General features: G+C 50.3%; 1 protein-coding gene across 3 annotated transcripts in view; it reads left to right on the top strand.

Annotated features, from left to right (window-relative positions):
- The first annotated feature begins 3,285 nt into the window (after positions 1-3,285).
- TRNT1 (tRNA nucleotidyl transferase 1) overlaps positions 3,286-14,637 on the top strand; it is a 17,119-nt gene continuing 5,767 nt past the window's right edge. Inside the window, exons 1-7 of one of the 3 annotated variants that reach the window (XM_060180333.1) lie at positions 3,286-3,378; positions 4,341-4,517; positions 6,860-7,053; positions 9,981-10,119; positions 11,013-11,139; positions 12,964-13,157; positions 14,210-14,463. In XM_060180333.1, coding sequence (XP_060036316.1) covers positions 4,370-4,517; positions 6,860-7,053; positions 9,981-10,119; positions 11,013-11,139; positions 12,964-13,157; positions 14,210-14,463 — 1,056 coding nt within the window. In that variant the 5' untranslated portion in view covers positions 3,286-3,378; positions 4,341-4,369. Of the gene's footprint in view, positions 3,379-3,705; positions 4,158-4,340; positions 4,518-6,859; positions 7,054-9,980; positions 10,120-11,012; positions 11,140-12,963; positions 13,158-14,209; positions 14,464-14,637 lie in introns of those variants that run through there. The other 2 variants (XM_007531641.3, XM_060180332.1) reach the window with 2 other exon arrangements.

The raw sequence follows: 14,637 nt of genomic DNA, 5'->3' as shown, positions 1-14,637 counted from the left end.
CCTCCCACCCTTCCTCCCACCCTTCCTTCCTTCCTTCCTCCCATCCTTTCATCCTTTCACCCTTTCACCCTTTCACCAGAGCACTGCTCAGTGGTGGCTTCTGGTGGTGTGGGAGATTCAACCTGGGTCCTTTGGAGCCTCAGGCATGAGATTTTGCAGAGTCATTATGCTAGGTCTCCAACTCTATTCTTTAGTTTAGCGTGAAATGCAGAGAGAGTGAGAAAGGGAGAGGAGACAGACAGACAGACAGAAAGGAGATGCGCCACTGCACCACTCCACCTTCCATCCAGTTCCCCTGGGGCCACCCAGCTGCTCTTTAAGGCTCAGCTCAGCTCAGCTCAGCTCAGCTGTCCTCTCCTGCAGGAAGCCCTTCCTGACTCCCAGGGTCAGGTACCTCTCAGGCAAGGGAGCCAGCCGAGACACCCCAAATGTCCAGAGGGCTCATAGGTGGATGCCGGCATCCTTCAATCTTTACTTCTTGACCTGTATAGTTACTGGATATTTGGAGCACTAACTAGTTAGACCAACTCTCTACCACTTAGGGGATGGCTCCTTTTGGCCTCTGGCCACACAGTTTTTTCTTCTTCAAATTGCACTGATGGGTGTCTTAGGCCCAGGCCCTAATCTAGCTGGCTTCTGGCCACAGGTTTCACTGCCAATTCTAATGGAGGATGGTAAAGCCAGCAGCCCAGGGTCCCCCCCGGGGGGTGGGCTGGGTTCCACCGGGGTCTCGAACCTTGATCCTTATGCAGGTCCTTGCACTTTGCACCACGTGTGCTTAACCCACTGTGCTACCACTAGACTCCCGAGGCTTATCATTATTTTTAATTTTTTTATTATCTTTATTTATTGGATAGGAACAGCCAGATATTGAGAGGGAAGGAGGAGATAGAGAGACACCTACAGCCCTGCTTCACCACTCAAAAAGCTTTCCCCCTGCAGGTGGGGGACAGGGGCTTGAACCCGGCTCCTTTCACATTGTAACATGTCGCTCAACCAGGTGTACCACCACCCAGCCCCGCTTATCATCATTTTAATGAGAAGTTTGTTGAATATAATTTAGTATCTTCAGTAGTAAAAAGGCTAATTTGAATTTTTTTTAATTTATTTTATTTTTGAGAGAGATGCAGACAGAGACACAGAGAGAAACACCAGAGCACTGCTCAGCTCTGGCTTATGGTGGCATGGGGGATTGAACCTGGGACTTTGGAGCCTCAGGCATGAGAGTCTGTTGGCATAACCATTATGCTGTCTCCCCCGCCTAAAAGGCTACATGTTTTAAAATCCAGATTTGAGATCTGGTAAACTGTTATTTTTCCCAGTGTATTTGTCCATTTCATCTACTTTGTCAAATTGATTGACATATAATTGTGTAATAATGCCTCCTGCTCTGCTGTTGACATCTCTAAGTCTGAACACTGAGTAGCTCTGTACTTTTCTTGGCCAGTCTAGCTAGGGGAAATGCATGTATATTCATACATGCTCTGTGTCTCGATGGAAACTTGGAAAGCTAAGACCTTTGCTTCCCAAAATAGAATCTTTACCTCTGAAAATAAAAGGTTTCATCATTGGAAAGCACAGAAGTATCATGGCGTACGGCTATTTTTAAAGGAAAATTAAATTACACTGTTGCAGAAATGATCCCTAAAGCACAAGACGAGATCCGGTTCTTGGTGAAAGACGGGAGTTTATTACACTGGTGTATAGCAGATTCCGGATCACTCCGGGAAGTTCTCCTTGCACTTTGGAAAAGCCTATCGTTTTTTTGTCGTTTCCCTCCCCAAAGGGGCAGAGAGAGCAGATTTATTTCACTAGTACAAAGTAGGCAGAAACAGACAAAGGCCATCTTTCACGTAATTGCTGTCCATGCTTCTTATCTGTGGCCTTGGTATGGGCAGAGAAGGGGAGGTCTAGTGCCTGGTATGTGTCAGTCCCAAGACAGTGGATTCCTCCCTAGTCATCTTTATGAGCCTAACTTAGGAATGTAGAGGGAGAAGATAGAGAGAGTAGTTGTAGTCTGTGATTGCTGTGAGGCCCATCAGGCACAGAGGAAATACAGACTTAGGCTCTATGTCCCTATATCACAGAGGAAATACACATCTCTACCGGGCACATAGATTAAAATACCTACATAGGGCGAATCAGGAGAGTGTGCACTCTGTGTTCATCTATTTCCCATAACAATATCACAAATATAATTTATAAAAATACATTTATTTATTTGTTTATCCTCCAGGGTTATTGCTGGGACTCAGTGTCGGCACTACAAATCCACTGCTTCTGGCGGCCATTTTTTTTCCATTTTACTGGGTAGGATAGAGAACTTGAGAGAGGAGGGGGAGATAGAAAGATAAGACACCTGAGACCTGTTTGACCGCTCATGTAGTGTCCCTGCTGCAGGTGGGGAGCAGGGGCTTGAAACCGGACCCTTGTGCGGGTCCTTGCACTTCATCCTATGTGTGCTTAACCAACCGGCCTCCTAAAAATCCTTTTTTAAAAAAAGATTTGTTTTAAAGAGAGAGTCAAAGGCCAGACAGGGCTCAGCTCTGGCGTCTGGTATTAAACCTACGGCCTTCTGAGGCCTCAAGTATGCTCTTCCAGCCAGTGCTTTTACCACTGTGCAATCTCTCGTCCAGACATCCACACATTTAAAAAAAAAAAAAAAATCGGAAGAAAAATTTTATCATGCACATTTTTATCAAAACAGTTGGGAGATTTCCTGGAAGTAACTTGAGTGCAGTGGAGTTTGGGGGGGGTGATAGGCTGGAAGGAGGAGGAGGGCTGTGGGGTAGAAGCAAGCAGACCATTTGTCTTTTCTTTTCTTTCTTTTTTTAATATTTATTTATTCCCTTTTGGTGCCCTTGTTGTCGTTATTATTGTTATTGATGTCGTCGTTGTTGGATAGGCCAGAAAGAAATGGAGAGAGGAGGGGAAGACAGAGAGGGGGAGAGAAAGACAGACACCTGCAGACCTGCTTCACCGCCTGGGTGGCGACTCCCCTGCAGGTGGGGAGCCGGGGGCTCGAACCGGGATTCTTGTGCGGGTCCTTGCGCTTTGCGCCACGTGCGCGTAACCCGCTGCGCCGCCGCCATTTGTTTTCCGGGCCGGGGGCCTGGGTGAAAGTAAAATAAGGGCACAGGCCCAGCGCCAACGCCCCCAGGTCTGCACTGCCCGCCAGGCCGCACTGCCGGTTGCTAAGGCGCCGCTCGGGAGGACCCGCAGCTGGTTGGCCCCGGCCCCGGCCCCGCCCACCGCAGTAGAGTCCCGCCCACATGAGGGCCCACCCAATCTTACCGCGACCTCCCATTGGCTGTAGGCTGGCGCCCGTGTGACGTCAGTGCTCTGCGTCCGGAAGTGCTCGGCAGCGGTAGCGTCCAGGTGAGCGGCGCGGGGTTCGGACGGTAGTGTCCGAGGAGCCCGAGCTGGGCGCGTCTCAGTCTCCTCGCGGTACCCTCGGGAGTAACCCGGGCGCTCCTGGAGGACATGCCGCTCGGGAAGCCGCGCTTCTCGAGTTTTCCTGGGTTGTCGCTCTAGGATATCGGGCGCTGGATGGGGTTGGGAGGCGGGGGCAGGGAGACCCAGATTTGTCACTTTTCGGTGTCCCCAAGGCCAGCCGCCCTGAGTCCTTCCTGCATCTTCGGGAAGTCCACACACTAGCAGACCCCGTCTGGAGAGAGCTGTGCGGCCGGTGCGACATTAGCGTCCAGCTGGCTGCCAGCATGTGGCCACTGCTTTCACTTGTCCGAGCGAGGAACGGCTCTGAGTACAGATGAAAATGAAATCGCATCAACCTAGCCCTTGAAGCTTGGCTGCAGCTAAAATACTGGGGTGTCTGATGTGGGGTTGGGGGAGGGCAGGCGACCTAAATGGAGCTGAGCTTAATCCTCGGTGCCCCGCCTGCAGCTGCTATGCTGAAACTGAATTTGGAAAACAAAAGGACTGCTTCAGGGACTTAAGCCCCCACCGCCTATTCCTGCTGGCTATTCCTATTTCCTTCTGAAGGAATGAAGGGAAGCTAAGATCCATCTTGGTTTTGCTTTTCTCGGAGGAAACTTGAGGATTCTTGTTGCATGAAGTGGGGAGATCTGGGATGCCCCTCCCTGCCCAGTTGTCCCTAAATCCAGTTCCTGGCTTTCCAGCTGCCACGCTTCACTTGTGTAAATACGGACCCTCTTGAGAGGGTGGGGATGTTGGTTCCCCAAAAGCATTTCCCTCCATGGCAGCTTTTTTTTTTTTTTTTCCAAAAGCTGGTGTCACTGTATTTCACAGCACACAGCAGGTGGATTTTTATATCACCCTTCGTCTTCCTCACTATTTATGTCGATGTGCTTTTCTTGTAGGTGGGTGCTCAGCTGGTGACTGACCCCAGATGCTGAGAGGCCTGTGTCCCTGGCGTTGGTCCTTGCTGAGCCGTCCTCGTAGCAGGCTGTGGATTCTGAAGCAGTGCTTGTTCACCATGAAGTTGGAGTCTCCAGAGTTCCAGTCCCTTTTCACTGAAGGACTGAAGAGTCTGACAGGTGAGAGGTGGGGGTGTTTTTCCTTGCTGTGTAAGTGGACTGTTACCTTTTCAGAAGCCACCTGAGGAGTTGCCACCCAGTCTCCTGCTCTTGCTCTTGTCACAGATAGTTTGTGCAGGAGCTGTAGCTGGTTTGATGAAAAGAAGGGACAGTGGGTGCAGGGTGGAGACTGTAGAGCAGACCATTCCTGTGCCAAGAGGACACTGCCAAGAGCTGTGAAGACATGGTCTGATTTTATTTCTGTTGTCCTCACTAATTTGTCAGGTTGCTATCCTACCATTGATTCTTCTTGGAGATGGCTCCACTGGTACAGGTGAGGGCTGGGGGGCTTCGGTTGATGGTCCCGAGCTGTAGGTGTGTCCCAGTCTCCTGCACTTCCTCTGGAAATCCGTGCAATTTCCAATACCTGCGGGAGATGCCTCTCCTTTGTTTCTCTAATAGACACACGTTTGTGAACTGAGTTATTCTGGCCCCCGGGGTTAGAAAAGAGCTTACCTGGGAGAGCACACTGCTTACCATGGGTGAAGCCCTTGGACCACATGGGAGCATCATGAACAGCACCCAAGGAGGGCTGTGGTGCCTCTCCCTCTCTTTAAAGAAATACAAAAAGCTGGGCCAGGGAAGCCACTTGGCAGTATCCTGTGTGCACCAGACTCGCTGAGTTCATGCTTGGTACTGTGTTAAAAGATAAAACAGTCATCAGGAGAGGCAAGAAATGGGGGCCTTAAAAAAGCCCAGCTTATTTGTGTGTCCTGTGAAGTCCGTCATCCGCAGCAGGGCCAGTTCTGTCCCCCTGGGACGGGCTGCACTGCCTTCTCCCACTGACAGGGAACAAGACTCCCACAGACTGAGGGACAAGAATGATTCTCCCTCTTTGTATCCAGTGTCAGAACACAGCTTGTAAGTCTGAACAGAAACCCTGCTTCTTCAGTGCCAAGGTTTGGACTGCTCTCCTGCTGCCTTCAGCCATGTCATGGGTGAAGGGGTTCTCTGGGTGCGTGATCATGACCTAGCTACACATTTGATTCACCTGGGCAGCTTTCAGGCACAATTTTGCAGAGGGCCCTCTGTGCCCTCCCCAAAGCAGCCCTGGGAATGAATCCAGGACCTTGTGCAGGCACGTGCCAGCACCGAGTGGCCTCCCTGCCCAGTCTTTTCATTGCTAGAGTTTAAAGGACTAGCAAGGGACTCCGCCTCGTCACAAGAGGATGCTCTGGGGTCTGTGTGTTCTTGTCTCTGTCTGTCCAAATGAAAAGTGGCTCATTGTGTAATTCTGTCTGTGTGAGGTTCTGATCCTTAGAAAAAAGTATGTAGAGAGAACAGAGTGAGCACTTAACCCGCTGTGCTACTGCCTGACTCCCCCTCTTCACTGCTTCTTAAGGTCACAATTATCCTGATAAAATACAAGGCCCTAAGGGCGGAGAATAGATAGCATAATGGTTATGCAAACAGACTCTCATGCCTGAGGCTCCAGTCCCAGGTTCAATCCCCCACACCACCATAAGCCAGAGCTGAACAGTGCTCTGGTTAAAAAGAAAAAAAAATACAAGGCCCTCTGAAAATTGTGTGAACACAGACACGTAGGGTTATGTATTTGGACACCGTGGTGTCAGTCTTGCCTGGCAGATTTCTCACTTCCTCACCTGCTCTGCTTTGTGGACAACACACCACTCCCCAGGGTCTGGGAGGTCAGGGGAGTGTGCTGCATTCCACAGGCTTGGTCGTGTGTCAGCTGTTTCATGTGGCTCAGTGTCCTTCCTGGGTGGAGGACTAGTGCAGCAGCTGGAAGACCAGCCCCCATCTGAGACACCAGCCTTTGATTCTTACCAGAGTGCCCGAGAGCCCACTGCCCTGCCCTGGGCCCTGGCGAGCTCTCTGCTGGGCTTTGCTCTTGGCTACTGGGGGCACTGGGGAAAGGGAGACAGCTGGTAGTCGGAGTTGGGAGCTGTATGCAGCTCAGTGACAGTCTCACTTTGGGTGGGGGCCCTGTCGCTGGTCTCCATGCATGCCCCCAGGGCCTTTGGGTCTCTCCTGGCATGGAGTGAGCTGGTGTCATTTCTGGAGGGACTCTTGGCTGTGATGCAGGCCTGACATGGGGAGAGACTGAGGTCATGTGAGCTTCCCATGGGAATATTCTCCTGAGCGTACATGGAAATGATACAGGCAAGAGCTGTTTGCTCGCTGTGACTGGTCGTTCAGGTGAAGGTGGGTGACCATCAGGCTTGTGGGGAGTGGGGTGGGTCCATCTCTGAAGTAGCAGAGCTCTTCAGCCAGCCCCCTCCCCAGGCCCTCTGTGCCCTCCCCAAAGCAGCCCACTGAGGTGGGGTCTCCTTTCTCCTCAGAATTGTTTGCCAAAGAGAGACACGAGCTGAGGATCGCAGGGGGTGCAGTGAGGGACCTGCTGAATGGCGTCAAGCCGCAGGACGTGGATTTTGCCACCACAGCCACGCCGTCCCAGATGAAGGAGCTCTTCCAGGCAGCTGGTGTGCGCATGATCAACAACAAGGGCGAGAAGCATGGGACCATCACTGCCCGGGTGAGTGAGGGGCACCGCTGCCACCTGGGGAGCTTTCTGTATTTCCCAGCATGGGGGGGTTCCTCGGGACAGACTGGAGCCTCAGGCACACAGAGCAGGTGCTCTGTCCACTGAGCATCCTTCCCATCTGCCCTTTGTGTAACTATTAAAAGGTGTCTGTCTCATTAAAAACACCAGGTGTGGGGCCAGGAGGTGGCATACCCAGTTGAGCACACACATTACTATGCTCAAGGAACTGGGTTCAAGCCCCTGACCCCCACCTGCAAGGGGGATGCTTCATGAGCAGTGAAGCAGAGCTGCAGGTGTCTCTTTCTCTCTCCCTATCTCCCCCTCATCTCAGTTTTTCTCTGACCTATCCTGCTGGGCTAGCGTGGGGGTGCCTCTTCCTGGGCGCGTACTCTCTGGGTTGGAGAGAACATGACAGGGGCCAGCCTGGGCTGCTACTCACTCAGCCACGCGAGGGAGATGACTCATGAACAGAGCTCCTGGCGGCGAAGCAATTTGATTCTTTATTGATCAGAGAGCCAAGGCTTTTAAAAGGCAGAACAGGAAGTGGCAAGTCAGAAATGGAAATGGCTATGGCTTGACATGGTTTGGAAAGGGGTGGAGAAAGGCAAAAGGGCTGGGATAAGTAGGAACTTCCTTAGCAACTGCTGCGAGGGTTTTAACTGGTAGGATTAATAATACCTTGCAGGCAGGGAGGGTCTTGAGGGTAGAAAGAAGATAGATCAAAGAAATGGAATGGTTGAGGCTCTCTCAGGCAAAACAATGATTATGTAGCTAATAAGGGAGCAGGCCATAGTATCAGGAATGCAGGGTGCTTTGTGAGGAAGGGAGTCTGATAAGACGAGGCAAATCTTGGGGAGTCATGTCCCTCGCTTGACCTCTCAGCAGAGAGAGACTGACAGGATGGATGTCCCCTCAAGTCAAGCCCTGCCAAGTTCAGCCACATCCTCACCATTTCCTGACACAATCCAATAACATAGAAAAGAGAAAATGGGGGAGTTGGGTGGTAGCGCAGCAGGTTAAGTGCAGGTAGTACAAAACACAACGACTGGCGCAAGGATCCCGGTTCGAGTCCCCAGCTCCCCACCTGTAGGGGAGTCGCTTTACAAGCGGTGAAGCAGGTCTGCAGGTGTCTCTTTCTCTCCCCCGTCTTCCCCTCCTCTCTCCATTTCTCTCCATACTAATAACAACAACAATAATAACTATAACGGGCAACAAAGGGAATAAATAAATAAATAAATATTAAAAAAGAGAAGAGAAAGTGGCCACTTGGAGTGGTGGGTTCCCAGTGCCCACACTAAGTCACCTGAAAGAGCACATCCCATATGCGTGAAGCCCTGGGTTTAAGCCCCTGCACCACATAGAAGCACCAATGGTGACGGAGCAGTGCCTTGCTGTCTCTCCTGCCTCATTCTCTCTCTCAGAAGAAAAGAATGACAGCATCTAGGCTGAGGAATACACTGGTTCTGCAATTGCCCGGGCCTGGCATCCCATTTATTCCCTGGTCTTTGCTTTTAGTGAATTGATTTAACATCTGCTTCTCTACCTGGGTCAGGGCCCCGTTGTTGATTCAGGTGGTATTCAGTCAGCACCCATTTCAGACACTTGCCGCATTGCGCCTGACACCTGTTGAGTTCTAGAGTTCCCCACTGGAGGCCAGCTTGTTTCTGGGATATGCTACCGGAGCGACTCCAGAGCAGACTGGGCCCTTAAACACTCTGCTGTCTCCTTACAGTCTTGCTTTCACCTCCTACCTCTCTGCACTGTGCCTTTGGTCATCTGTGCTCTTCACTTGAGATGTTATTGTTGTTATTATTGTTATTATAGTTATTGCTAGGGCTCAGTGCCTGCACTGCAAAGGTTTACAGGTGGTTTTTTCTCTTTTTTTGGTTATTGGATAAGATAAAGAAATTGAGAGAGGAGAGGAAGTTAGGGAGAAAAACACCTGTAGACCTGCTTTGCCATTTGCAAAGCATTCCTCCGGCAGTGGGGGGGGTGGGACTTGAACTTATGTGCACTTAACCGGGTGCACCACTCTGGCTGTTGTGGGGGGCAGAGATCAAACCTGGGAATTCCTGCGAGCAGGTCCTGTGCACGACCACTGTACGGGCTCCAAGGCCCCAAGGCTAGACCTGGCCCCCCACGCCCACTCCGGTAACGAGGCTTTTAGTAACCCGCAAAGGGACTGCAGGGTGTGTTAGCTGGCTACACTTCTCTTCTTCCAAGCCTCTGCTCACTGGTGTTTCCGAGTAGCCTGCAAGGTAGTGGAGAGCGGATGCTGTTCCTGCTGCTCTTCCTGCTGCTCTTCCTGCCTGCCACCTCACCCTTCATGGTGGCCACTTTTGTATGTCAGTCTCGTTGTTTAGTTAGGATGGGACTTTTTTTTTTCTTTTTAATAATCTGGCTCTGCCTGTGGGTGTCTTCCTCGAGGTCCTGTGCACTAGTTGACCGTAGACTAAGATCCAGCCACCAGGCCAGGGACGCAGCTCCTATGACCCAGGTCCAGGTCTGGCCCCCACCACATTAAAGGAAGTTTCAGTGCTGTGGTCTTTCTCTTTTTTTTAAATTTCTATTATCTTTATTTATTTGATAGAGATAGCCAGTAATTGAGAGGAAGGGGAAGATAGAAAGAGGAAGAGAGACAACAGCAGCTGTGCTTCACCACTTGAAAAGCTTTCCCCCTGCAGGTGAGGGCTGGGGTTGTGAACCTGGGTCCTTGTGCACTGTAACATGTGCACTCAACAAGGTGCACCACCACCCAGCCCCTTTCTCTGGCACTGACTCTATCTCAGAACAAAAAGTAACTGTCAGGACTCAGAAATGTGCCTTACAGGAGACATCCTGGTTGGTCTTAGTTTTTTTTTTTTTTCAATCAACCAAGTGGTACAAAAATGTAATTTACAAAATGTGCTGGATTGCAGCTCCACGAAGAAAACTTTGAGATCACAACACTGAGGATTGACGTGGCGACGGACGGGAGACACGCGGAGGTGGAGTTCACCACAGACTGGCAGAAGGATGCCGAGCGCAGGGACCTCACCATCAACTCAATGTTCTTAGGTGATGGGGAAGGGATGACCACTGTGTCCTATGGTTCACTACTCTTCGTCTATCTCAAGCACCGCTCAGTTCTGGTGTAGTGGTGCTGGGGACTGAACTTCGGCAAGTCCTGTGCTCTACTAGTGAGCCATCTCCCCAGGCCAAGAAGAGTGCCAAGAAATAGCGCAGTCTATTTCTTCTCTGTGGCCTCAGGCATGCGAGTTAGTCCTTGGGAATTGTAAAAACTAGAGACAATTAAGGCACTTTTGCTGGGGTTTATAAAAGCAGCAGGTAATTCAGTATATAAAAGCCATGATGGGAAAGCGAGCAGAGAGGAGCAGACTGGCTGACCACGAGCAGGAGCCATGAAGTCCACCAGCACTGAGCTTCACCACAGGACTGGGACCAGACAGCAGAGACAGGAAATGAATGTCAGAAGGGGGTGAAAAAGGATTCTTCCTCCGCCAAACCATTGCTTAAGTAACTCAGTTCCGGCAGGGGAGACAGCATAATGGTTACGCAAACAGACTCTCATGCCTGAGGCTCATAAGTCCCAGGTTCAATCCCCTGCACCACCATAAGCCTGAGTTGAACAGTGCTCTGGTGTTTCTCTCTCTCTCTCTCTCTCTCTCTCTCTGCACATCTCTCTCAAAAATAAAATTAATAAAAAAAAATTTTTTTTTAAGTAACTCAGTTCCCACAATTCCCCGAGTTTCCGCCTTATGCCGTACTCTGGTATCCTGATGATGTCAGCTGTATGCTAATCATGTAGCACCACTGACTAGCACCACCACTCCTGTGCTCAGCCAGTAAGACAGCACATTCCCCACGTCGGGCAGGCTGCGCTCACACACCGGCCCCTCCACTTCTCATTTCCTAACGGTCACTTTTCTCCCCGCTTCCCTAATGACTAGGTTTTGATGGCACCTTGTTTGACTACTTTAATGGTTATGAAGATTTAAAAAATAAAAAGGTTCGATTCGTGGGCCAGGCCAGACAGAGGATAGAAGAAGACTACCTTCGGATTTTAAGATACTTCCGGTAAGAATCTGGGGAACATGTTGGTCGTTCAGCGCCGTTCCTGAGCACAGTTCTGTGCAGCACGCAGGACAGTCAGAGCAACAGCCGCTGCTCCCAAACTCAGCAGAGGCTCCGCAGCTGGTGACACAGCTCTCACCTCAGCCTGTGTTTATAGTTCAGCTTTTAAATTGTTTTTCTAAGTGTCCAGGCTTGTGTTTTATTTATTTATTTTAGATAGAGAAATTGAGAGGGGAGAGACAGTGACAGAGACACCTGCAGCACTATTTCACTAGTGGTGAAACATCCCCCTGCATGTGGGGACTGGTGGCTTGAACCCGGGTTCTTGTGCCCTGTAAAGTGTGTGCTCAGCCAGGTGTGCCACCCCAAGCCGCCCTGCTTTGCTTTTGCTGAGTAATTCTTGCCCTGGTGGCTCTATGCAGGGACAGAACCGCTGTGCCAGGTAGTGGGAGCAGCGCGGGCACTGCTGTCTCACACGGCTCCCGTCTTGGGAGGTCCCTCCCGAGAAGTTGCAGTGTAAACCGCATCCAGTTGGTTTTGTGGATAACAGCAGCTTTCAAACTCTGAATCCTAACTTTTTGAAACAGTTCTATGTGGGTAGTTCCTGTCTAATTAAGGGAATTTCATATTTATATATATTTATTATTGGATAAAGACAGAAACTGAGAGGGGAGAGATAACCTGCAGTTTTGCTTCACCACTTACGAAGCTTTCCCCCTGCAGGTAAGGACCGGGTGCTTGAAACCAGGTCCTTGTGCACTGTAATGTGAGCGCTTAACCAGGTGCACCACCGCCTAGACCCCACAGTTAGGGGAATTTCTTCATTGGCTGGGCTCACTAGGACTATTTTAGACCTTGAGAGCTTCTTTGGAGGCTCTGCCAGGGGAGCACAGCTGCTACTCGTATACCTTTGACCGAAGACCAGTCTGTTCTCTGTTCGGGGAAGACTGTCTTCTTTGACCAAGCGCGCAGCTTCAGGAGGGACGCACATGGAGCGGTGAGGGAGGAAGGGGACACCCGCCTAGCCAGCCAGGTCAGCCAGATCAGCCCTGGCGATGAGTGGGGTGACAGGTCTCACAGCCAGGTCGCCCTCACATCCCACTAGGACTATTTTGCAGCAAGTGCTAACCCCTTTTATTTATTTTTAATTCTCTTATTTATTGGATAGAGACAGCCAGAAATCAAGAGGCAAAGGGACAGAGGAGGAGAGAGACACCTGCAGCACTGCTTCATGAACACTTATAAAGTTTCCCTCCTGCAGGTGGGGACTAGTGGCTCAAGCCTGGCATTCTAACACGTGCACTCAGTCAGGTGCACCACCACCTGGGCCCACAAGTGCCAACCCTTTAAACATACTTGCAAACAATGTAAATGGAATATGGCTCAGATCTAGTCATTTGAGTTCACTCTTAAAGCAGATTTTAAGTATTTGCATGGTAGAATGGGCTACTTTAAAAGGTGCTTGGTTCTGAGCATCCATGGCGAACCCCCTAGCCCTGCAGTGTGAGAACGGCACTGGCAGGCACTACAGGTTGGCTGTGACAGAGGGCTGTTTGGACAGTAGTGGCGTCTGCTATGGCTGTTGGCTTTGTCCACTGTCAACCCCCTCAGGAAGTCACACTGGTGACTGTTCTTAGCACCTCTGCCAGGGACTGGGCAGAGGAGTGAGATGGGGGGGGGGGGGCTAATATCAGGTTTTGCTAGCTCTGGAAAGTTTTAGGCAGGTGATGTCTGACTTGCTGTTTCAGGTTCAGTAGATGCATGGATAGTCTAGGAGAATGTAACAGTTTCTCTGATGACACAGGTAACACACCTTGTGCCCTGCAGGTTTTACGGGAGAATCGTTGACAAACCTGGTGACCATGATCCTGAGACTCTGGACGCAATTGCAGAGAATGCTAAGGGCTTGGCTGGCATCTCAGGAGAGAGGATTTGGGTGGAGCTGAAGAAAATCCTTGTTGGCAACCACATGAATCACTTGATGCACCTCATCTATGATCTTAATGTGGCTCCCTACATAGGTGAGAGCAAGTCACAGGTTGACTGTTTGGCTGTGAAACGTTTCTGAATTAAAGTCCCATCAGAAAAAAAAACAGTTAAGTTGAATTCTCAAAGGAGAAATGGCTATGGTAGAGTAAGATATATTTTGCAGTCAGCTTGAGCGGTAGGCAGCCTTGCCCTGGGAACCAACAGTTTGAGGACAGAGTGGTCAAGAGAGAAAAAATGGTCTCTGGCTCCATCACCTGGGTCAGTTCCTTAACTATTACCTTCCAGTGCTGCAGTAAGGAATGGAAAAAAATGGAAATTCTTTTTTTTTTTTTTTTTCCCTCCAGGGTTATTCCTGGGCTTGGTGCCTGCACCATGAATCCACCGCTCCTGGAGGCCATTTTTCCCCCTTTTTGTTGCCCTTATTGTAGCCTCGTTGTGGTTATTATTATTGCCATTGTTGATGTTGTTCGTTGTTGGATAGGACAGAGAGAAATGGAGAGAGGAGGGGAAGACAGAGGGGGAGAGAAAGACACCTGCAGACCTGCTTCACCGCCTGTGAAGCGACTCCCCTGCAGGTGGGGAGCCAGGGGCTCGAACCGGAATCCTTACACTGGTCCTTGCGCTTTGCGCCACATGCGCTTAACCCACTGCGCCACCACCCGACCCCCAAAAATGGAAATTCTTACGGAATGGAAGGGCTGAGAGACTTACTCAGTTGAGGCACACAGTAACACACACACAAAGCAAATTATTATTGCAGTTAATAACCAGGAACCATGTGAGACTGGTTTATCACTCTTCAGGGGACATGGTTACATTTCAGGTAAAGGCATTACTAGAGGCAGGGGTACTCTGTGACAGTGCCAGTAGGAGTAAGTGCTACCAGGGCAACCTGGGCCAGTGCACCTCGGTGAAGGGAAGTGGGAAGAGGAAGGCCAGGGTGTGTCAGCAGTCCGTCTGTAATATTGGCTGGACCAGTAATGAGCCCTGCCGACAGGGGCTTTCTGCCTTCTGAACCGTCATTTGTGTTTATATGAAATGTAGTCACAGTGGAGATGGGTGACAGCTGCTTCTGTCCCTGCAGGTTTACCTGCTAATGCAAATCTAGAAGAATTTAACAAAGTCAGTAAAAATGTTGAAGGCTTCTCCCCAAAGCCAATGACTCTCCTGGCTGCATTATTCAAAGTGCAGGAGGATGTGACCAAGTTGGATTTGAGGCTGAAGATCTCAAAGGAAGAGAAAAACCTTGGCTTGTTTATTGTTAAAAACAAGACAGATTTAATTAAAGCGGCAGACGCTTCAGAACCATTGAAACCCTATCAAGACTTCATCATAGATGTAAGTATCTGCTAGCACTGGTAAGATCAGCTCACGTGGAGAGCAGCGGTTCAGCGCTGCAGATGCGTGACACATTCTGTGGAGTGTTACTTAAGTACATCACATTACTGACATGACAGATGGGGTGGCCTGGGAGGTTGCTCAGCTGGCAGAGCACATGCCTTGCAAGCCCAG

Source organism: Erinaceus europaeus, chromosome 21 (genome assembly GCF_950295315.1).
Source record: "Erinaceus europaeus chromosome 21, mEriEur2.1, whole genome shotgun sequence".
NCBI lineage: Eukaryota > Metazoa > Chordata > Mammalia > Eulipotyphla > Erinaceidae > Erinaceus > Erinaceus europaeus.
This window is presented reverse-complemented; position numbering and strand designations above follow the sequence as displayed.